The following is a 25,497-nucleotide window of genomic DNA, read 5'->3' on the forward strand; positions in this document are numbered from 1 at the left end:
CTTTTTTTGAGAAAGTTAAGTTGCATTGCTCATGAGGTCACATTTTCTGCTTTCTCTCTGCACAAGACTGCAACTTTTAATCACCAACAGCTTAAAGACTAGCAGGCTGAAGAAACTGCACAATATTCATGTTTAAACACTTCTCAGTTGTGAAACTAGTATGATTTTGAAATGGCTGCACTCAGCATTACTGCATTCCACAAACACATTGCTTACATTTAATTTCAGAGTCATATTTAAAGCCTGTTAATTATCTCTATGATCTGACAGATTAACATAATTATTTAGTTTTCCTATTAATTTTGTCTTGACTTTGCCAAACATCCCCACCTTCTTGTATCAATTATTGGCAAAACCACTGCAAATGCTGAAACTCAAGTTACAAACTCAAGCTAATAAAAGAAACTACCATCAGTTTAATAATAAGTAAGAGAATTTTTAACCTTCATTGTCATTGGAAAAATAATTAAAATGTGATCCCAGCACTCCAGAAGATTTTTAAAAAAAGACACACACCATCTATTATTGTTATAGGATGATGCTGTCATTTATTAGCTGCTATCATGACTTCTGTGAGGCTTTTCTCATGATATTTTTAATATCTAGGACTGACAATACTGTCAGCCTAAAACTCCCTCTCTGTGCAGATATCTTATGGAATGAAGTAGCTAGGTATACATGATAGGATTCCCAGTTTCCTCACCCAATTCATATTCAATACACATCTCTTAATATCAGCAAGCATTTCCATATTTTTCCAATGAACGTGCCAAACAGCTATTTGCCCTCCCTTTCGAAAAGCAAATGACAGAATAATCCTCTATTTTATTTAAAGTGTAAAATCTAATGATATGACCTTGCATTTGCATTTTCAAGGTTTTACCTCAGGCGTATGCTTTGCTATCTCTCTAATTAAAGTTGCACCATTTTTCTTGACATATTCATCTGAGTCCTTCAGGCATGTGAGCACAACTGGGAAAATTTCTGCTTCAACCACCAACTCTGCAAGATCCACTGAATGCTTTGCTATTTGGCTTAGAGCTGACAGCACCTGACGCTAGTAAATAAAAATTGTTATAAAATCAATAGTATACAAACATCCCACAACACACACTCCTCCTGCACAAAAAAATCTATTGCATCAAGGAAAACAAAGCAGGATAGGGAAAACAATTACAGCTATTTTACAATTCACTGAGTCAATTCATGCAGGAATATAATGGCACAGAACATTCGCTGGTTCCTGAATAAAAGTTTCTCCTTTGTTTCATCCCATTCAAGCTTGCTGCGTATTAAAAAAGGAAATATATATATAATTTAAAACTATAATTTGAAATTTAGTGAAATCTATAGAAAGTATCTTTATTTGCATGTTTGGTCTATCAGACCTTATATTAAAGATTTTTTATCTTTTTCTTTGAAGTGATATTTTTATGTTGTCTTCTGTTTCTGTTAGAGTAAGATAGAAAAATTATAAAGAAGTAACTTTGTCAATTAAACTAGTGATTAAACCTTCAGTGACAGCTATTCACATCAAATACTACATTCTAAAATACAATAATACATTTAATATTAACTTGTTTATAGTATAATCTTAAGTATGCAAAACCTTTTTTGGAAGTCAACTGTGCAAACATCATCTATTAAAAATATCTGTTGCATTCTTCATATACTACATAATTCTTTAAAAAAATCATACTATTCACTTTAAAGATTAGTTTAGCTGTTCCTCACAGAGCAGCAGTTTTTATCCAGTAGCTAAATCTGTGAATATGTTCAGAACTCTTTGTCACTAACTATGTAGTTACATTTTGTTAATGCCCGAAACAAGAGCTTCCTAAATAAATACGCACATCGGTGTCTTCGATTCAATATCAAGTAATGATTGGTATAATGGAGATTTAAAAAAAAAATTTTTAAATGTACCTTCAGTTTAGCATCAGGGTTCAGGATCATCTGAGCTAAGTGAGCGATAGCTCCTGCATCCACTACTGTCTGTGCTAACTCTGGAGAATGCTTTGAAATATCACTGAGAGTTGAAGCAGCAATCCTTTTCAAAGCAATTTCTGGCTCCTGGATACAGAGCACTAAAAGAGGAACAGCGCCTGCATCCACCACAGCTTGTGACAGTTCTGTAGGTCCAAGGAAAGTAATTAAGTGAGTATGGGTGACTGACCCTTGTGCAAGCCATTTTTCACCCTGACAGATACAGCAAAGGAAAAAGGGGAGGGTGTAGTTCACTGTCTCGACATCTGCATTTCAAATCAGCCCTCCTGGTTTCATAAACCGTGTGGACCAATCCACAACTGAAAAGAATGCAGGTCAATAGATGGACCCCCATTTACATGCACACATTTGAGGTAGATTAGGCTGAAATGGTTTGTTATTCTGTTTTCTTTTTCTTTTTTTAAAGTAAGCAGATGTCAGCTGTTTAAACCCTGGCTATTCTACACTGATCAATAGGAAAGCATTTTATGCATGGCTAACAACAACACAGAAAGCCAAAGTACCAAAATTTTACCAACCACCTAATTAGAGAGCATTTTAGCCTCTTTAAATGATAAGCAGATATTAGCATAGATCAAATGCCAAAAACAGAAATACAAAAAACATACATAAAAGATTTATCTTACATAAAAGATTGGAAAAATGGAACTTGCCGATCAAAACTAGGCTTTGCTACCATACATAGGACAAGACAGAATTTATACTTTAATGACATGAAAATGTTATCATACACAATTAGACAAATGAGAAATATCATCAGTGGGATATTGTGTGTCTGAGATTAGCACAATACCCTTAACTAACTGCACCTTAAATAAAAAAGAAAAAAAAAAAAAAAAAAAGAAAATCTGAGCATATGATTAGCTGACATGGACAAAAATTACACTATTAGAAATTCATTAGCTCTCTCTGTGTATGCAGCATTAATCACAGTCCTAAAATAAGAATTACTGGATATCAGAAGCAAAATTCATACTATAACCAAGTTGTGCTATTTTAAAACAGTGCTGAAAAAGTGGTAAAAATCATGGGGGATTCAATAATCTATTAGGTTCTTAGCTCAGTTTTGCTACACCTTATTATGCATATCCATTATTATCTTTAACATTTATCTTGACTTACAGTACCATGGCAACATATGGCTGTTGTATTTCAAGACTCTAACTTAGCTTTTGATTTATAGTCCATCCATAAAGAGATTTTCATACTAAGAAAAATATAGCATACTTCATTAAATATACATAGACTAATATAGTTTTTCATAAAATTTGTAAGTCATGTCATCATTACGATGTTAATATCCAAATAGTATTCCTGAACAGATTTGTTTTCAATTAGTAAGTTATAGCCACAAACTCCAATACATGTGATAAGTCAAATATTTACACTGCATGTCATTTTATGATATAATATTTTAAAGAAATTATATTACCTTACAAAATAATAATGCAGTAATTTAAAACTAATACTAAATTAACCCCTCAGAGTTCACTTTTCAAGTAATTATTTGACTGAAAAGGTAGAGTGTGCATCCTCTAAACACACATAAATCTCAACAAAACCCAAATGCTCTAACTTCAGTTTTACAAATCTGAAATGAAATGTACCTGAAAAGTATCTCAAAACAAACCTGAAAACTAGCTAATCAATATAAGATAAAGCTACAGTCAGCTTTTCACGGAAAAAGCCTTATGTGATTTCTTTCAACTGTATTTTGTTGCTGTACACTGACCAAGTGGAATACATCGTGAACCACTGACCAACAAGCCAGATTAATGCATCCGAATGCCTCATAAGCAAATTTAGAGCAACCAACTGAACTGCCTACAGTCTGCTAGGAGATGCCAGTATCAGGAAAATCATGTCAAGAGGGACAGGATGCTATTAGAAGAATAGTTTATTTGATGCTTTATGAGCTGAAATCATGAAGTTCAAGCAAGGAAAGAGCAATACTTTAAGGTCACAGCTATGCCCAGACATGCAAAAGTAACCATAAAAGTTATTTTAAAAGAGCAAACTAAATCTGATTCAATTTAGATCAGCTCTTGCTGTTAGAAGTCTGATATCATTTCAATACTGATGGTTACTGTTGGTCACAGTTAATTAAATGGCTGTTCTGCCAGTGGTGTTTAAGGTTCATAGCTAGTAACTTACCACATGGAGGGCTGGACCATGTGTCAGAAGACTGACAAGCGGTAAACAGACTGTCAGAAAAACAGCATCTTCCCACCACATTGCCCTGCAAACTCAGCTCAAAACTATTACTCTAGGTATTAATTATTCTATGATAATTGTAATACTTTTTCCTCAGAAAGAGGCCCACTTGGTAGAACACTTTTAATTCAGACTATACACCAAAGGATTAATGAACTTTGCTATCCAATTACAAAACACAGAAGCAGAAAAAAAAAAAAAAAAAAAAAGAATGCTGAGGAAGAGTTAAAGGAGAAAATACAGTTGTCGAGAAATTTTAAAAAATATATTCAGTTAAATAAAAAAAACTGAACAAGTTAGAAAAAGTCTTTTCTGAACACTATGCCAAGACTACATTATAAGGGCAAAGACAAGACCAATAGCTGAAGAGGAGAAACACAGCAGAGAAAAACTAACTAACCTCTAATTCCACAGAAAGTTACAAAAACCCTGGGCTTGGAACTTTAGTTTGGGGTACAGCTTAAGGAACCTGTCCAACTACATAATGATAAAGTTGTACTTTTCCCTCCATAAGTGAAAGTAGGAAATGTTATTCTACATCTGCTCAGAGACAAGAGAACTAAGACTTAAAACCCATCATAAATTAGTTGATTTTGTCCAGAACAATATGAGGAAGATTTTAGCAAATGGAGATACCGCAGATGTGAAGACAGACTGACGTGGAGGTAGAAGACACACAGATAAAGAAAGACTTTAGAGTTTAAGATGTCACCCATTCAACCAGAAGCTGTACTAGAGTTGTACCAATTTATCTCAATCTCAGTACAAAAGTTCTCATCAGAGACTAAGAAATTAATTCAAAGTAAGTTGAGGCCTAGTCATGGATTTATGTGAAAGTGAACGAGGAGTCGTCAATAAGATCCTGACTACATACCCACTGAAATCAATGGAAAGTCTTACAGGATTGACCTAAACCGGTTTAAAGTGTTACCAAAAAACCCCTGAAACCAAAAAACATACTAACGTTAAAGTGTTGGCAATAATAGTATGGATAAAAAAGATTAAGGAGAAAAGATAGAATATATGAAGGTTGGAAAGTGAATGTGCAGGTAGTCCCCAGAGAAGGAAAATCAGCTCTGAACAAATGCCATATTCACATAGTGGAGCAGCAGCAAAACCTTCTTTGCTTTGAAGCAAATGAAAGTTTCAGTCCAGAACCGGTTCTCAAACAGACCCTGCTATGCTGGCAGGTGTATCCACAGGAAATAACAGATTTTGACCAAAACAACCACCAATACTGTATTTTTCTAAGGACTGCATGATCGTGTAATGGCCACATAGAAAGGCTCTAATCCCCACAAGTAGTCCAAAGACTGCACTTCAAAATCACAGGTTTATGCAGACTGCTACAACCACAGTGCTAAAGATTCCACTGGAATCAGCTGGAAAACTTTCATCAGGAGAAGGATGGAGGTCACTAATTATAAAGAAAGTTTAGATCTTGAAAGAAGACAAAGTTACTGCTAGACTCAAATCCCTGAAGAGCTGAGCAACCTGATCTAACATTGTCATTGACCCTGCTTTGAGCTGGACTAGAGACTTCCCAAGGTCCCTTCCAAGCTGAGCTATCCTATGACCCTAACGGTACCACTGTATGACGGAAAATAAGCATAACTTCACTCTCAGCAATACGCTTGAGTATAGAGTGGTTTTTATTTTTGTTTTCCTACCAATTTACAATATGCTGAAGCAGATAAGAGATCATTAATAAATCACACCTTTTAAATAGGCAAAGCAAATGTAAATCTAAGTTATTTGCATATCTCAAACATAAGAATTTTACATTTTAAAAGTAACTGAATATGGTATAAGTAAAAATCCACAAAATACTCTTCATGGACCTAATAGTATTTTGATGATATTTGAAACACTTCATTTCTACTATTTATGTTTGGAAAAAAGTGTAATGAATGGCAAAATTACAGCACACTGGTCTGTATACTTTGGAGTAAAATCAGCATCTGAAATTCAACTCAAAGGGATATTCCAATAAAGAGCTGAACTGCAAGTCCTGTTCCAAAATTTTGGAATCCAACCTGGCAAGATTTCTAGTATCTTGAAATCTCATGAGACATCTGTCTTAACGTAAAATCTCAGAGGCCTTCTGGAGACAACTGTCCACAGAAGAACTGCATTTTAAGAGACTGTTGTATGAAGATAGTAGGGAACAGGCTAACCAGAGTATGTTCTCATCAGGAAAAAAAAAAAAAAAAAAAAAAAACAAAAACCAACCCCAACCAAAAAAAGAACTCTTCATTTCTCAGAATGGAAGTCTTTTCATGGGAACATATACTGCACTTCCTAGAGAGCAGCTTTACCAGGTCATGGATGGAATTTCTGATTAAAAGCAGAGAGACCCTCCCATTGCAAACAGTTATTGCCAAATACCAGGAGCCTTTGCTTGAATTCAGGGAGACAGAGGTTCACATCCTGCCTGCGACAGATCAGGACTTTAATCTGTCTCCCACATACATCCCAGACATATGCCCTAATTACTGAACTTTTCTTGCAGGGGCAAATAAGCCTCCCTAGCTCCGCAGTCTTTTCAGGAGAGAAAAAAATCTTGTCTTAATGTTGTCCCAGTTTGTAACTGAAACTATTTTTGAAACTGAAAAAACCTTTCGTGGGTGGGGAAAACCATTTCACACCCAACTCTATTTTTAGAGTTTAAGCTGCAATAGATGTCCACAGACAGTCAATGACAGAGAATCATAACTGTTAAATTTTGGCAACACAAACATGTGGGTCTAATCCAGAGTTTCTTGAACAGTAAACACCAGATGTTGATAAAAACAGGTCCATCTATCTTTGTATCCCATCTCCAACAATATCCTGTTGCAAAGGCATGCTCGTAGGAGTGTAAGAAACATTCCATGAACAAAGTGATCTTTCTTAAGTACTTTCTTAAGTAATCATTTTAGAGACTTCCTGTGACTCTGTTATAGAGGAAGGTAAAATCCCCTAAACTGGCTGTAGCTGGGCAGAGGAAGAACAATTTTTTTCAGCTTTTTGTTTTGTTTTGGGGTTGTGGGGTTTTCTTTAACTGTTTACATCTAGTGATCTATGTCCTTATGCTTGCAGCTTGGTAACACTCATAATTTCAGCCCAATTTCTGAAAATGCTGTTCTTACTGCTGGCATAAATTGAGATGAGACATGTACCCATTCACTGTCAGCGAATAAGTAATTTATAACTACGGAATAAAAATTTATACAAGGAGTTTGTTGTCCTTAATACCCCCACATCACATCCATCTTTGCAGACAATGCTATCCCAGAGTGAACTGGATCACCCTAAAGATCTGCCAGCATTCATGCAGTGAATAGCATGAAGGGTAACTGAAGTGAGTCAATATTGATTTACTGACATAACAAAACTACAGAAATGTTTATGTTGAGTAACACAGACACACACACTCCACACATTCATACAAATGAACACTTTCAAATGACACTTAAACAAATATCTCTTAGATGGAAACAATTATTATTTTCCACCAAGGGTGGGATTCAGACCCGGTAACCAAAAGATAAAAGATCTTTACCACAGAGGTGCCCCAAGAATTAAATTGTTCCCCAGAAAAAGCAGTCTGTTAGGAAGGTGTTGACAACTTTGGAGTTCATCCCAGTAAGGTAACCCTCTCTCTAAATGTGAAGGGAAAATCCCCCATGTCTTCTGCAGTCCAACACTCCATATCAATTAAAAAAAGAAAGAAGAAAATCACTTCCAAATTCAGTCTTAAGTACATTTAGAGCCCAATCCAAACTAATTCCTAAGTTAAGGTTATGATCCTAGAATAAGTTTAACTTTAAACAATATGAGCACAAGCCATTTCTCCCACCCTTTCCAGCCCGCAGTTTCTTCCCTCAGTTCTTTGATTCATAGCTCTAAACTTTTACATGAACTATATAAATAGCCGGTAAAAGAATTATCAACCACATGTATCAGCTTTTAAATAGGAACATGACACTGCCAGGGAGTTATACAACTGCTTGTGAGACAGCAGTGAACTGCTCAATATCGGATTCCTAGGATCTATTCCTGACTCAGAGAAGAGTGTGGTCTACTGGCCAACGACAGTATAGTCAGCACAATGAATTTGGCATGTTTATCCTGGAGGCACTGCTGTAAGCCCAATGAAACTTGGTTCTACCTAGGCCTCTCCGTTCTACTATGTAGATAAAAGAACTAATGTCGAGCAAAAGAAACTTTGTTCCACAGTAAGAGTTACGCAATACATAAAGATTCTGAAATTTCTTCATGAAGGAGAATAAAGCAGAGTGTCATTTCCTGGCCAGAGGCCCAGGGCATCTCCTCTTAGAGCACCTCTCATAACTGAGCATCCCTGGTGTCAGATATGCCAGTTTCCCACAAAAGGTACAGCATTGTCAGGTACAGTTAGAATAGGTTTTTCTTACAAATTTATAATGTTATAACAGTAGAAAAGAAAAAGTATCTTGCTCTACTTATGTCTACTTATGAACGTTACAATAATGCAATTTATTATAATTCTCACATAGCATTAAGCTGAAAGATAACACATGTAAAACCTGTTACCTGAATTGTGTCGAGCAATATACCCAAGTGCCCAAGATGCAGCTTCTTTGACTCCAGGGTCAAAATCTTCCAAGCAAATCACAAGCATTTCCAGTGCTCCACACTGAACTACTGCCTGAGCTAGCTGTGGAGAATGTTTACCAACTGCTCTTAGCACAAATGCAGCTGCCTTCTTGTAGAAACGCTACACAAATTAGAAAAAGAAAAAACTTTTACTAACATCAAGTAGTTTAAAGCACAATACAGTACAGACATGCATAATTTAGACTTTTTAGTAGTAGCAATACCTCATACAGATCCAAATCAGGACCACCAGAAATCACACAAACAATGAACCTACAATCTTGCTTTGAGACAGCTCATGATCTAAAATTTGCGGTAAGTGCATAAACAAACAGAAAAAATGAGGGCTAAAAGGATATGGGGAAAAGATAATAGTCTAGATAAGTCTGTTTGTTTAAGCCAGTAGAGAATGATAAGAGCTGCAAAAACAATAGCTCTTAACATATTTAACCAGATTACACAGGTTATGCAGGGCAAGCTCCTTAAATAATTCTACCCATCCATGACACTTGCAAAGTTTCACCATTTCTAATTTATATCCTCTCACATCTCTATGAGAAAACATTGTTTACATTTACAAAAAGGAAACCGAGACAGAATTAGATCCAACAAAAGGGTTTAGGATCTGAATCCTGAAATGCCTAGATACTGCCTAAGCCCACAGTTAAGATCATGAAAGTTCATCCCACCAAACACCCAACACTGGATGATCCTTGGTTTTGAGCAGGCAGCCTGCAATTCTACTCCAGCATGTGTCCAGAAACAGCTCACTTTCGACAGGACTAAGCACCTTGGCACCTCTGTCATTAGTTCAAGCAAAATCCAAGCACTTGTTTCAGTTCTACCCATCTCCCTCAGTGCTGGACCAAGTACATGTTTTGAGCATATATATAACATATGATGTTGTACACATTATGGGGTTCCATGTAAACTTCAGTGGTGGTTGTAGTTTCTTCTGAAAGTACAGTTAAAGTCTTCCCCCCAAAAGCCACATTTCAGTCTCCTGTGGTTTCACAACCATCACTGGGATGTGGAAGCTGAACATTAAATTTCTTCCTCTGCCTTAGTTTCAAAATCCAGGGCCCAGCTAAAGTACTCTGGCCAGAAGCAAGCAAGTTGTGAGACAGTTCCCCTCCCTCCTGAAGCCACTGTGCAGCAAGGAGCGCGAGATTCATTGGGACACAAGTAATTACTGCTCTGTCCACGTGCCCGGAGTATGCTCTCCGGCCTGGCAGTCATTAGATCATCCATGCGGACAAGCTCTAGAGGGCTCTCTCTACGTGTGCCAGCTGGCTTTAATCTCATTCCAAAATGTCTGATTCTCCCCTGCTCTGCATAGAGAGCCTGGGCACTTTACAGTGCTAGATGCCTACTGTTAAGTTACCCAAAACTTAAACAATGCAAAGCCCACATCCCTTTTGGATCAAGTCCAGAGAAACAAATAACCACGTGAGTGCTTATGTGCATCCTGTAACGTACCCAAACACCTTCAAAATTCTGATCTAAAGCACTAAGGTATGGTAACAGAGGAGTATCTGCAATGGCTCCACAGGAAGTAAAATAGACCCACACCCGCTCCCTGGCCCTGAAGGAAAGTCACATAGCATACCACATCCATCCACCTAAACTCCTCTTCCCTCACAGCACAATAGCCTCATCTACACTACTGGAAACTGTCCCTGCCTTGTGTTATGCCCTAAACTATGTCCAGGCACGGCCAAGTAGTTTGATGGTTGGCATTGGCTAAAACCACATCAGAGAGCCCGCTCACGATTGAAGAGCACGGTCATCTTCCAGTGCTCAAACACATGCTCTGACCCTCCCTAGTCTACCAGTACCGATATAATTCCTTAATCCCAAAATCTAGTCTTCGAAATTAAGGCCTACAAGCAGGTATATTAAACACAATATACAAGCAAAACATCAAACATCATTTAGTGGGAAAAGAAGTTAAGGGAAGCAGTACAAATGGTCAAATCCCTAGCTAATATAAGTTACCATACATTTTGATTAATTCAATGGAGTTATAGTTGTTTACACCAATCTATGTCTGTGCAAATATGGATATGCTATTTCTGCTAAGTAATTATGCTCCTGCCAAAGAAAAAACACTTTATATTTATTACTCAAAACACATTTATTTACAAACCAACCATATTCACAGACACAGTCAGAACACACTGTAAAAGTGTATTTTGCTCAGTTTAATTGACAAAACATTGATCTACGATGTGACCCTGTAACTATTCTCCATAAATCAGCAGGATCAGTATTTATTGTATGCTCAAAGAGTCTGCTCCTTAAATATAGATGTTGATACATGAAGAGGGAGTGGAATGGAAACTTTTCTGGAGTAGGTTTTTTTGCCTATGGGAAACAACCAACTGCATGCATTGCTAAACTCTGCATGAACTGGATAATGAGTTTCCTTCACTTGCCCTCAGTCACCAAGGCATAGTAGGCTTTCCATGACCTCACACTAATCTTGCTGGTGCCCCAAGTGATTCTGAATTATAGCCACCTCGATGTAACGACAGCACAGGCAGTAACATGGAAGAGATAAATCAGGGTACTCTCAAGCTAATTTAGTGAGGGCTTTGAGTTGTAGCAGGGGGGTAGTGTCCCAATCAAAATAGAGGATAAAGAGTTTTGTTCCCCTCCTTCCCTTAAAAATAAAATAACCAAAATGGTTATAAACTTGTCTAAAACATTAACTTTCTTTACATACTACACCAGTATCTTGGCATGAAGGGGTTTTTTTTAGTGTTGTTTTTTTTTTTTTTAAGATTAATTGTATAGGCAAAGACCCATATGCACAAAAAATATACAATGAGGACTTACATTTGTTTTCCTCAAAAGACTGAAAATGAAAATATACAGCTTTCCAAATTATATTTCCATCAAAATCCTACTTCTCCTAAATCTAATAAGCCAAAACTGCAACCTAAGTATGGCTGCAGTATCAATGCACTTAACTCTCAGCTGTCTTTTTCTAGTTACTGGGAACCTTATTTGAAAGTATTTCTTTTAATCTAGGTTAGGATCATTGGAAAAATCAAAACACAAAACCTGAAGAAAAATGGCAAGAAGGGAGGAAAAGTGACCACCAGATTTATTTGCATTGCAATTTTCGACTACACTGTCTTTGTTTTTGACAAATATTAAGACAAAAACCTTTCACTCTATTATCCTGTGTCAGTGGTTTGATAGTTCTCATGCTACAGATTTCTAAAAGGTTATGTCTGGAGATATTAAATATTTCTTTACAGAAGTTCAGATTTTTGTATGTATTTTACAAATGTTTGGTGTTATCGACAAATCCTAGTCAATTACACTAACAGCTTTCAAATTGTCACATTTTTAAAGGAGGATAAAGCATCACAACGTTTTAGAAACATAACAGTGTCACAAATATATTACCTATAGTGCACTAAAATGTAAGATGATAAAGTCAAGCTTATTTGAAGTCAAACTTAGGCACACAGTATATACTGATCTCTCAGGGGTTCAAACACACATGCTGTCTCTGACTTCAGTACATTTATTGCTATATTAGAATAACAACAAATAGCTGATACAGAAAGATTTCCTTTTCCCTGTGCAACAGTTAAGAAAAAAAAGATTACTTAAGAAAACAATGATGCCTTACATTCTGCTCAGACAATGAACACACAAGCTGTGGAAGAATGTCTCCCTTCACGACTGCCTCTGCCAGGTCACCGTTATAATTGGCAAGTCTCCCAAGAGCCAAAGCAGCAGTCTGTTGAATAGTTGGGATGACATCCAGCAAAAGAGGTCTCAGCAAAGACATTACACCTGAGTTATACCAGGAAAAGAAAAGCCCATTTGGTAAGCAGAAAATTTTATAAACATTTGCCTTTATTCATAAAAACCTATTAAATTGCTCTTCCAGGTAGTAAGAACTTGTAGGAAATCCAGGTGTTCCACTGAAATAAAGTCAGCACTTGGATAGCACTGCTGATGCATAGCAATGTTTCTGCCCATTTTTCACAGGTACAAAACACTTCTGAAATGTAAGAAAAGTCACATGTAGAAATAAGCTATATTCAAACATCTATAAAATACATCTTAAAGTATACAGACAAGAAAAGAAGGTACATTCAAACATATATAAAATGCATGTGTTCAAACATATATAAAATACATGTCTTAAAGTATACAGACAAGAAGAGAAGGTATATTCAAACCTATATAAAATGCATGTGTTAAAAGTGTGCACAGGAAACTTCATCTGTAGGTCCTGGTGAACTGACATTGGAATGTCACTCATTCAGCATGCCAGCAGAACCTCTACATTGAATTACATTTCATCTATTATTAGCAATGATCAATTTAGGGACCAATATCCATAACATATTATACTCCAGATAGAAGAGTTGAAGATTTTCTTATCCAGTTATTATTTATGATGTGTTTTCACCAGTGAGTCCACAGTGTATCAGTTAAACATGAAAGAATATGAAACTCCATTCTTTAAGGTGGTCTTACAATACATACTTGCAATAATAGGTGAGGTAAGCAGCCGTGACATGAACCATTAGCAGTTAGGGCCTAAGAAAGTCCTCACATGGATAAACATCTGGCTAAAAATAGGAAGGAGTAAGCTTTCCATTCTTGCAGTAGGAGGGAGGAGGTTACAGTGCAGTTCTGCAGGCCTCTGTGCTGGGACATGTGCCATTCAGTATTCATCCATGATCTAGAACAGCATGAACAGTGAGGTGAGACTGCTGGTGACTCAAAGTTATTGGTACAGAACCAGAGACTGAATAACAACATGGCAAGTGAAGTGGAGCACATACAGGGGAGCCAATCCCAGCCTCCCATATGCAGTGATGGACCCCAAACAGATCACTGCCACCCAGGAGAGAGATCTCAATGTTAGAAAGTTCCATGGAGCTACTGTCTCATAGCTCCGTATCAGAGAAGAAACTTTACCCACAGAAGTATACAGAGCACTCAGGATCATTTGGAAAGAAATAGAGACCAAAGCACAGACCATCACCATGCTACTGTATAAATCTATCCTACATTTAATACCCTCTGCTACAGCAGAACTGAAAAAGTTCAGTGAAGGCAATAAGGATGATCAAACATAACCACTGTGTATGTGGAAGCTCTTCCTACAGTTAAACTAAGGTTCTGCAATAGGATATAAATGAGATCCACATGTTTACATAAAAAATGCGATTTATAAGGTCTGGGAAGGGAAAATTACTCGTATTGAGGTTCTCCAAAAGCGTGGTCCCTGTACTAGCCAGCTGCATGAATTAATACCTCTGAGCTTTATACCTCAGACAGAAAGCAATGCTCTAAAGATGCAGAAGTGCTACAACAAAACACCAAACACTCAGAGCTACAGTCAGAAGTCTCCGTATCGGCTGTCTCAGTTCTTTCCGTTACATTTTTTTGCTAACAAAGATTTATCTGAGTGACTGTGGAAGAAAGAAAGACTTCCCTTCTCAAGCACTGAACAAAGACTTTTTGGTGCAACAGTCCCACATCAGTGGAATCACTGCCTAATGCAGATGACACCCAGGTGCTGAACAGGCACACCATGACAAGGAAAAGCTGAGGGCATTAGAGCAAGGAATTGTCCAAAGAGATGGAGGTTATAACAAGTTACACCCATAGCATACTTCTGTACAGAAAGGCACTCTAAAAATGAAAAAAAAGTGAGTTGAGAAGCACTGTAATTCTCACAGAGAAGATTTATTTTAAATTAAAACCAAATTGCTCCCAGCAGGAAGAAAATAGTCTAATAATCTATACATGGCTCTGAAAGAGTGGTAATGGGGGGTAAAACTAACCATTGAGGCCATGCTGGCCACTAATAAATTTATTCTGGGAAGGTCAATACTCCAGAAAGAAGCTGAGCTGCCATGAGAGGTACAGGCTCCCAGGATGTTCACAAGTCAAAATAACACAGGTCTCAGGGAGGCACACAGTAAAAGGAGTGAAGTAAAATGAAATTGTGATGTCTGATAGCACTACAGAAGCACCAAAAATGGTTCTGTAACATGAATTAATTGAAAATGTACATGTAGAACCTATAGAAATAGGTCTGTAGTATAGCTGCGACATGCTCACACTTCTGACAAACCCACCTGGAGCTGAAAGAGGACTTCTGTGTACCAACAGACAAAAGCTAGATCCTCCAGTATTATAAGATCTGTGTGAATTCGTTTAGCACTTACAGAAATCACTACTTCAGAATGTGGTCATCACACTGACATCTTCTCACAAACTCTCAGATCGTACGCAGGTACGGTCCCACTAGCAAATCATGCTTCATATCAAAATGCACTAAGTACTTTCTGTGACAAATTAAAAGTAAAAACAAATAAACATGATAGATGGGGTTGGCCCCAACTCACATTTATAGCGAACTATCTTCTAGCAAGTCACCTGTACCCTCTATGAAAGGGCATTTTCTTGTCCTTCCCTCTAGTGTCAGTTGCATGGCCAAACAGCTGCTGAAATTCCTAAGGGGACCTCATGCTGTTCTCACTCCATTTACACTGAAGCTATTTCAGTAAAGCAGGAACAGTTAGGACTTGTATTTAGTGTACAGATATTAACATGAGACCTTAACTTGAGATAATATGAAAACAAGACTATCTGATAAAGGGGGGGGAAAAAAAAAAAAAAAAAAAAAAAATCGCTTTACTGATATACAGAGACTGTTAGAAGTGGTTGGGGGAGAGGGAAAGGAACACTTCACTGTGCAGTGTCCTGACCCTAGAAAAGCCAAGAGCCTGATGGGTGGGACATTCAACCAGGACGTGGCAGACAGTTCAGTTCTAGTGACAGTCTCAAAATCCAGCAAAACTTAAAGAGTCTAGAACCACTTTATCCAGGAGGAACCCACGAGCTAGGTCCAGACCATGTGACAGGTTTCTGGTCTGCATGACATACCTAGATACCACGAAATGTAAAACCACATTTAAGAAATTTTACATATTATATGCTTTCAGTTGTCCCAAACGTAAGATTTATATCATTTGTATTTGCAACATTAGCTGATACAGATTTCTCTTTTAGAATAGGCTAAAAAGCCTTGAGCCTGGAAATGCTTCCAAACAGCATGCCTCCCCATGACCAATACCATTCATTTCATGGTAGTGTAAACCATGTAAAGATTGGTGATGACATTTAAGTGTCAGCACAAAACATTCTACTGCAATTTTTTTAGCTGATGAAACTGAAGGCAAGGAAAGAGATGAAAAGTGAAATGGGAGTTACTGTTTGAAGAAAGGACACAAGCAGGGTTGAAAATAACAGTGAATGGATGGAAAAGGTTCAGAAATAATAGCAAATGTGCTGATCTTCAAGGAGACTGTATTTTCCAAAAGTGATGTCTGAATGTGAGAAAAGACAGTGAACAAATAATTATCATGACAAGAGCTTTGAAGGAACAAGAAAAAGAAAAATCAATTCCTGTTGTTGTACAAGCCTTATATTGACATCAGATTAACTGAGAATTGAGAGAAGCGTATAGGTCTAGATTATGCCTGTGCACTGAACATAATTAAAAGCTTCTATCTCTGCTTCCCACCTCCTCTAAACCCAGTTTCTTTCTCTGCATCAAGATGCTATCCATCATCTCTGACTACTCTGAAAGATCAACTGCTTGAGGAGTTTTCACCATTGTCATGATTTTTATATCTTCAGCAAAGAGAGCGTTTATTTCTTTACAACACTTAGAACTACAAAGAGATTGTACGGTCTCCACTAAAACACCTACAGGAAAGCCAAAATATTCACCTGTCCTCCTTATGACTTTTGAAGATAGTACTGGAAAAGACAGATGAGCCTGACACGGGAGGAGGCTTTCCTGTCCTGGACTCAACCCAGCTCCTTCTCCCAGAGACAGCTGTATTTGATGACCTCCTCTATTTGATCTCTTCCTTTCTTTTGACTGCCCTGTCTACAGCAAAGTCTACCCCTCTTCTCCAAAGAGGTCCAAACCAGGATTCTTATCACCATTTTGAAATAAATTCAAATTTATTTAACATTATCTTAGAGCAGGAAAATCACTAAGAACCTTCCAACAACTTCCTTTTACCTCTACCATTCAGTCAAGTGAACAGGGCCATACTGAGCAGGGAGTAGCAGTGTCTTGCTGCTGAAAACTTTAGTAGAACTCTTTGGTCTTCTTCTAAATAAGTCTGTTGTGACAGAAGTAGGAAATTCATTAACTCGAACTCAAAGGCAGCAACAGAAAGTAAACTACAAAATAAGCCATTTAGACCATTGGACTAGATTTGTTTTGGAAGAGTTCCCACTAGCAACTCAGAAACAGGGTAACAAAGAATTACTGCCAAATATTCTCCCTTGCATCACTGAACCTTCACTGACCTTGGGCAAGGAATGGTTTCCCTTTCTATCCTCAATTTTCCTTTAGAAGCTGAATCACCCTTGACACACACTTCTCAAGTGGAGCTGTTGTGCACAGGCCTGATGCACTTTCTTTTAGCAAGCAAGTGCTGGCTGCTGCCTATCTAGAAAAAAAACCCACAACACTCAGGGCAGCAGCAGATTCCAAGTTTTTTCATTCCAAGTTTCTGTAGCCAAACAAACAGTCACTATTCTGAAGATAGCAATCTTCATTTGGTCATTTCGATTTCTTGGGGAAAACCACCTGGAAGTCATGCAGAAACCCTCTACTCTCCTCCCACCCCTACCAAACCCTTGTCAAATATGAAAAGTCCCAAGTCAGAGAAATGTCAGTCTACATTTAAATTCTCTACATTTCTGCACCTGAAGATGACCACTCCTACACTATTCTCCTTCCTTAAAAGCAAAATTTATTGGTTTTAAAATGTAAATGTGGAAAAAAAGTCATTCTATGTTAGTGTTGTCTCCGGACACACTCTTGAAGATGCTGTCCTAATTTATGCTTTGGATCAAATATAATGTTGTCATTTTTGTGTGCTAGCTGTTACGCTAAGAACATCCACCAAGTTAACATTAGCACTCAAACGTTCATCATATCACCTTGATTTTTCAGGGCTCCTGATATCAAATTCAGCTTCTCTAACAAGGAGATAGAACAGAAAATCATTTCTGCCTTACCCCAACTCCCTATCTTCAACCACCCTTTCTGAGAAGCAGCATAGCAGCGAGTTTTAAGTAGGAAAGTTAAACAAATTTCCCAGAAGAATAGTGAGACAGAGAAGAACTTTCACACTCACTCATCTTGACACAGCCTCTTTCAGAGATGACATGGTATGCACGTCTCAAGTACATACTCCTCAAGTGTGACTCACCCCAAGAAAGGGCTCCTCACTGCAACGGTTCCTACAATCCTTCAAATACCAAAGGGAACACAATCCCACAACTACAATCCTTCAAATATCAAAGGGAACGTAAATACAGTTTGGTAATAGAGACTCTGGGTAATCAAGTAATTCATACAGCAATTGCCAGATGGCATGGGATATAATGCAAATTCAGTTTGACAGCGGGGCTGGAGATTTCCAAAGGATCATGGAGCAGTAAGTTTCTGCTCCTTAAAAGCTGATCTGGCTGATCATTTCCCAGACCCTGTTTCTACATTAAGGGAGCTGAACTAACCCTGTTCCAAGAGGACTGAGTTTCTTAAGATGCCCCTCACAGGGCTAGTTAGTGGCCACCATGCAGTCTTTCAGAGACACACCAAAACCAAGGTGGTCACAAGGAATTGCTTCTTTTTCATTCTTTTAATTAACTTGTTAAGATGAGACTGAAGTTCCTAATAAATTCTTTCTTTGAAATTTTACTTGCAAATCTCCTCCAAACAGGCCAGAAGGCCAACAGGAGGAGGAATCCTAAAGCAGTTGAGCTTTCAGTTGATTATGTTATAGAAGAAGCCAGTGCTCCAGCTTCAGCTGTATTTACTTTCTCCTTCTCTGTCATCTCTCTGGTACTTTCCTTAATACATAGCCTCCTTCTTCCCTTCAACAGGCACCACCACACCGTCAAGCCTCAAGAAAAGCCACTCCTCACTTGATCTACTACAACTCCAAAGACAACATTTTGCCTTTCACGCCACACTGCATACTTCTCTCCCACTTTCCCCACTAAAGCTCAGAAAAGCTTTTAACTCAACATAATTAAAAAAAAAAAAAAAAAGGTAAGTGCATCCTTCACAAGGGAGGGTGCATTAACCCAAATGTTGAAACTCGCTATATGGGGGCACTGGAGTCTGTCCATGCATATCCACTTGCAAGGTCCAGACAGGACAAGAGCACAGATTTTTTTAAGGGAACAGCTCTTTTTCTGCACAGCTAACTCAACAGCCACCCTCCCTACACACCCTACGCTCCCAGCATGCTTTCTACAAAGCACTGTGCTATCAGAGCACATTCTTCAATACTACTTAAAATGTGGAACTACATCCTGAAATTCCTTTCCAGGGTCTGGTCCTCCTTACACAGGGCCAACTGTCCAACAGTCACATTCAAACTAGGTACATTTAGAATACATACTCTAGGAATAAAAGTTGAGAAAAGCATGGGCAAAAAAACTCGATGTAATTGGATGAGAGAAATGAATTTGAACAGCCTTTTCTCAAAAATAAGACTCCTAAAACCACTCCACAGACCTGGAAACACAGCTGTTAAAACCCATCGCCAGTCGAATAGCTTTGAAGCCAGGAGAGAACCAAAACTCATTACATCATCCTTTACCTGCAAAAAACCAGACCATGAAGTAGGGGAGAATCTGCCATGCCACAAGAATATGTGATGGAGCCCTGGTCTGATGCAGACAAGCCCTGCCCCCAAGCTATAGCCTCTTGTGAACAGAGATTGTAAGGAACAGGTACAAGAGATGATGTCCAGAGGTAAAAGAGGAGGAGAGGATTCAGTCCCGGAATATAGCTTGTATGCTGGAGTGTAAGGCCTCAGAAGTAGACTGATACGAGGCTGGAGGGAAAGACCTGAGCTCAGGGTTGTGGCCGGATGGAATGGGTTGACAGTTGGAAGAGATTCACTGGGAAAGGGTCTTCCTCTACACAGATATTTTGGAACTTTTGTGGAACCCAGCAGACTGGCCAGCAAGTAGGTAAGGCAGAGGAACAGAAGTTGAAGTTATCTGCCCAACACAGTAATTGCCCAGCAGCAGTGAGACAGGAACCCAGGTGTGCAGGGTCCCAGCACACAGAGTCCCATGGCAACACACAGGCCGCTAGACCACACAGCTTCAAATTTCCTTTTCCATGTTCCAGACTCAGCTTTCCCTATGACTTCCACAGCCATTATGCTTAAGAATGTGATCAGCTCCAAGAAAGGGGTTAAAGATCTTGTAATATCTTTCAGTCAAAGGCTATCTTGCAAGACTAAATTGTTTCTTAATCCCAATGGTACCCTTAGATAACTTACAAATTAAAAGCAACAATCCCATCACCACAAACTCTACTGCAAAATAAATAATTCATACTATGAGAGAACACAAAAATTAATATCCAGAAGTAATTCAAGTCTTAGTCTGACACATTTATTAATGCTGAATTGTAAATGTCTCAAAAAAAAAAAAAAAAACAAAACTCTATTTATTTACACAGTGCTGCACTTCACAAGGCAGATGAAGAAAGAAGAATTAGGCCTTCAGTGAGTACCACTCTTAGAAACATACCGGAACCAGTTCAGATTTTCTTCTAAATTTTCTAAAAACCAGAAGGATGCCTAAATCTCATTACAAGAAAGAGAGATGAAGTTCATCTGCAATTATAACTGAAAAAGGTCTGTTTCTAAGATTTTAAATTTTGGAAGGATGAGGGGGTGTGGAGCTCAATAATGCATTACAGTACAGCTTCATGAGCTGTAGCTGCCAATTGAATAGATTTATTTTTAAACAATATGTTTAAAACCTTTACTATCAAAGTAGCTTCTCCCATCTGTCAGCAGCCCTCCAGAAACAAGATTTGATAAATTAATTGTCTGACATTATTCCAAGTATATATTTACTAAACAGAAAAAGTTTAGTAGTTTTGGAGATTTTTTTCCCCCAAGTATCCATTAATAAAACATTCAAACGACAAATCCCGCAATTATTATTCATGGTAGTAATCAATCATAAGGAACAACTTTATCAAAGCCAACCACAGAGTTGGAAAACACACACAGGAATGAGTTCTGACAAAGGAATTTCTCTGATCATTCCTTGCACTTCCCCACCACCAGAAAGCTGCTGAGCTCCCAGGCACTAACCCCTCCAGGACATTCCTGACCATGAGAGCACCAGTGCTGTGCAAAAGGGTCAAAGTCCAAGGCCAGATTCCAGTTCCCTGATTACAATCACTTTTGGGGTTTCTGCTCAGTGGGAAAGGAAGCTCCAGAGCTCCAGAAACCTCAGAAGAGAGAGACACCTTGGGAAAAGGTGGGTTTCCTGTTGGCCCTCTCTGACCTTCTTTCCAGGCTGCCAGTTCCTGCCAGTTTTCCTTACAGATTTTACACAGGAGTCTCCAAATAATGATACCTTAAGATTTCTCAACAGGCAAACCAGCATAAGAAACTCCCACCTCTGACCCTGGCCGCTTGCTACCCTCCATGTTGCAAAGTAGGAGATGGCAGACTGCAGCAATACCACTGCTTCTACCTGATTTAATAGCACAGAAACTGGCTTATAGTGCAGTAATGAATTGTATTTTTATACACAATCCCATCTTTCATGATGTTAGCATAGCGTCCAGACACACTTCCACAAAGAACAAGGTCCCAAGCTAGTATTTATTTTCCTTACAACATATTAAGTATTTATCAGAAGAACTTCTAAAAATGGGACCAAACACTTCATTCTTAACCAGTCATCTTTCACTGCTGCCAGTCTGAATTTTGGATATTCCAGGAATATAAACCATGGCAAATAATACAAGCATAAGCTACAGTACATTTTAAGAGCTCAGTTTTGTTCGGATGTGAGTAACTGTAATCTTGCCTTATGCTTCAAGACAGAAAAAGATTAAATCCCGACAACACTTGAGATCCAACTAAAGAACTCAGCAAGGTGCCTCTGACTCCTAAAACTGAGGGAAAATGACAGCAGGCAAAGACTTTCCACGTCTTCTTAAAAGTGACCTCCCTAAGAGATAGCTAACTTTCTTTACCAGAATAACAAATGAGCTCCCAATCCTTTCCTATATGAATTTATACAGAGATACATAGACAGACATCTTTCTCTAGTCATTCCTCCAGAGCTCACTAGATCAAGACCATAAAAGGTATGAGAGTTATCTGCTAGACACTTATGTCTCAAAATATTTGTATAAGTGCTTTTAAAAAAGGACCAAATCACATTTGGTGGGAGGTTTTAAAAATCACTTTTCATTTAGGAGGAGTTTTTAAAATCTGTATCCAGCACATTCAAAAAAGCTCAAAACTAACAGTTATAATTTTATTACTATGAATTAAAGGCATAAATTGGGGAATACAGTAGAATATTTGTGGGCCTCAGCCATTCAAAGAAACTGTAGTAGGGAACAGTGTATTGGCTGACATTCCCCTCTTTTCTAGCATCTGAAAAAAACAAAGCCTACGATAAAAAGCAGCTCAGTACCAGAACAAGCCAAGAAGGACGATAACCTACACAAAAGTGCATTTCCACGTTACTACCCCAAAGTCTGATCCTTGTAAAATTAACCTTCACACCAACAGCGGCTAAGAGCAGAAGAAAATTTCAGGCCTCTGAACTGGTCATTTCTTCTACACAAACAAATCAGTTCTGCAGTAAAGCTACCAACCAGATTACATCAAATAATTATTTTAAGATGAAATACAATGTCATCAAAGTTAGCTTGGCATTTGGTTTGCTTTCTTAAAATAGAAACTTTCTGCATTTTTCAAAACACTGAACTGCAAGAAACCTGCCTAAATGGGGATCTCTCTGTGAGCAGCTAAAACCAGCACTGTAAAAGGACAGAGTGACCTCTTCTTACAAATAAGTCATCAGTTATTCCTAGAGCCAAGATGTCCCTTTGGTAAACAATGATCACTTCTACAAACTAAGGCAGTGACAATAACTCACTGAAAGAGTTAAAAAAACAAAAAAATCAAGAGACACAGCAAGGTAATACAAAAGGCCTGGTATCAACATGCCACTTCCATTATCAAAGCAAATGTTTCTTTAACAAGAATTTAAGTGATAGATTTTTAATAAAACCATTTTAACAAAAATTTGTAAATACAGCAGAAAGTTGAAAGTGTTTAAATGATTGGGTTTCTTCTCTTTTTTTTTGATCCTACTATATCTCAGAAAAGACTGACAGCTTTACTAGATTTGAGAACAAGTATTAAAAACAAAATCAAGACAAACCAAAACATAACCAATTCATGAATACCATATGGTAAACCAACTACCAATTTACAGCACTTTTTCCAACTGTCTTTCGGGTAATCAATTACTGAGCATTTCTTTTTCCATTTAAGCCCAGGAACTTCGGCCAAGCGGAGTGGGTCTGCCAGATGCCAGCAGCACAACAGCTGGTAGAAGTGCTCCCACAGCTCCTGTTTCTAAAAATGCTCAATTTGGTTCATGACATCCCACGACAGCAATATAACAAAAAGCGAATCCCTCCTAAACAGAGCAAATCCGCCGGCGAAAAGCGTTGAAGAATTTAGGAACAACTTGTAAAACACGTATAAAAATAGTTACTTCTAAAGCAGGCTTTCCTTGGCAAGTCAGCGCTGGCTTCACCGGGAATCCCGTTTCCTATACTATACGTAAAGCTATATCGGGAGCACGAGGAAGTAAACGAAGAAGTGAGTAGGTTATACTGAGAAATTTTCCCTGAAATAAAAATAAATTATGAGATCACAGCCAGAGTCATCTACCTCAATACAAACACAGAAATAACCCTGCAGACGAGTAGGGCAACCCGCGCCTGCAGCTGACCAGCGTAATGAACTTTCCCACCGCGCCGCAGGGGGACTCGGCAAACTCGGCCTCGCACCGCGGGGCCGCCCCAAATCCTGCGGGGAAAAAAAATCCTCAGAGAGTAAGCGGCCAGCCGCGGAGGGGGGACGGGGCGGGAGAGGGGGAAGCAGGGAAGCGCCCCGGCAGCTCCGCGCTGCCGGGGGCCGCCCCCCCCCTCCGCGCTCCCCCTTCGGGCGTCCAGCACAGGGGCGCCGGGGCGCGGAAGTCCCCGCGGCCGCGCACCGCCCGGTCCCGCCGGCGGTCGCATAGCGGAAGGGCAGTGGGCGCGTACCTGCGTTTTGGAGGGTCTCGATGTTCTGCGGCCGGGCGGCGAGCTCGGCCACCGCCTGCACGAACTGCGTCCGGGCGCGCTGGTACTGCTCGAAAACTGCGGGCGGCAGCGGCGGGACACCGGGTTAACGGCCGCCAACCCGGCTTAACGGCCGGCCCCGACGCCCGCCGGTGCCAGCCTCGGCCCCCAATCCCCGGCCCCCGCCGCCCCAGCCTACCTTGCAGAACCTGCCTCTGGCTCATGGCGGCGGCGCGGCAGGCTGCGCGCCCGCGCAGGGCCGCACTGTGTACTCGTCGCCCTGGCAACCGGGCGGAAGCCGCGCCACGGTGGGGCGGGGCCGCGCCCACGCCGCCCGTGACGTCAGCGCGCCCGCCAGCTGCGCATCACCCCGCGCGGCCCCCGAGACCGCTCCGCGCCCGTCGGCGGCCGGCCGCGTGCGGGCGGGGACGAGAAACAGCCCTGGCGGCGGCATGTGGCGCACGTGTGTTTAATGTATAGGTGCGGGTGTGGGCATAGGCACCTACAGAGATCCGCGGCGCCGCGCGGAGCGGGGACTTCACGCCTCTGTAGCCCATCTGAACACACCCGGCGGCGCGGAGGTGTACCGAGGGGTACACAAGCTCACGAAGTTACCTAACAGCGTACATAGGCAGCTGTGTACGCTCACCTCTACGCAGGGCGCTGCCGTGCTCGGGAGCGCCGGGCGGGGAAGGACGGAGCCGGGCAGCGCCCGCGGGACTGGGCCGGGCTCAGCGCCGGGACTTGCCCGGGTCGTGGCTCGGCCTCCGCGGGCCGCCGCTGCTGTCCTTCCGCGCCCCGCGCAGCCGCAGGCGGGCTCGGGCGCGGGGACTGGCGGTGGGGGGCCTGCCCGCCTCCCGCTGACATTCGGGAGCGGCGCCGCGGCCGCCCCGCCGGTGCGAGGGTTCCCGTCTCCCCGGCCGCCTCCCAGGCCCTCGGGGCCCCGGCGCTCCGGGCCGCGTTTCGCCCGACGCGACAGCAGAGCTGCCTCGTCCCGCTCCGCGGCAGCGCAACTTGCCAAGGGCCTGGCGGGCCGGGAGGGAGAGCTCCGCCGCCTCGGCTGAGTCCTGCGCACCGCGCGGCTGCGCCTCCGCGGTCCCCCCGCCTGGCTCCCGCTCCCCCTCCGCTCCCTGAATGGGGGAGAAATAAAAAGGAAGAAAAAAGAAAAATAAGGACAACCGCAGCGCTCCCGGAGCTGCCCCCAGCGCACCCCGCCGCGCCTTTATTCTTCGGGGAGAGGGGTCCTTTGATATTTTTTTAAATATTTTTTATTCTTACCATCACTGCCACTCCACCTCGGGGATCTCCACTGCTGCCTTACACCGCCGCGCCGGCCCACGCCGCGGTTTTTCGCGAGGCACGGGGAATAAACTCGTCCCGCGCAGAGCCGCGGAGTCCCTTCCCACCCACAGCCGCGGAGCACTGCGGATCCC

General features: G+C 40.5%; 1 protein-coding gene across 2 annotated transcripts in view; it reads right to left on the reverse strand.

Annotated features, from left to right (window-relative positions):
* Positions 1-24,333, reverse strand: part of SPAG6 (sperm associated antigen 6) — a 35,119-nt gene extending 10,786 nt beyond the window's left edge. For both annotated transcript variants that reach the window (XM_074897974.1, XM_074897973.1), the window contains exons 1-6: positions 24,264-24,333; positions 24,047-24,142; positions 12,491-12,657; positions 8,779-8,962; positions 1,927-2,132; positions 884-1,057 (exon numbers count right to left, since the gene is read on the reverse strand). In XM_074897974.1, coding sequence (XP_074754075.1) covers positions 884-1,057; positions 1,927-2,132; positions 8,779-8,962; positions 12,491-12,657; positions 24,047-24,142; positions 24,264-24,288 — 852 coding nt within the window. In that variant the 5' untranslated portion in view covers positions 24,289-24,333. The remainder of the gene's footprint in view (positions 1-883; positions 1,058-1,926; positions 2,133-8,778; positions 8,963-12,490; positions 12,658-24,046; positions 24,143-24,263) is intronic.
* Positions 24,334-25,497: the final 1,164 nt, after the last annotated feature.

Source organism: Athene noctua, chromosome 2, assembly GCF_965140245.1.
Source record: "Athene noctua chromosome 2, bAthNoc1.hap1.1, whole genome shotgun sequence".
Classification (NCBI taxonomy): Eukaryota; Metazoa; Chordata; class Aves; order Strigiformes; family Strigidae; genus Athene; species Athene noctua.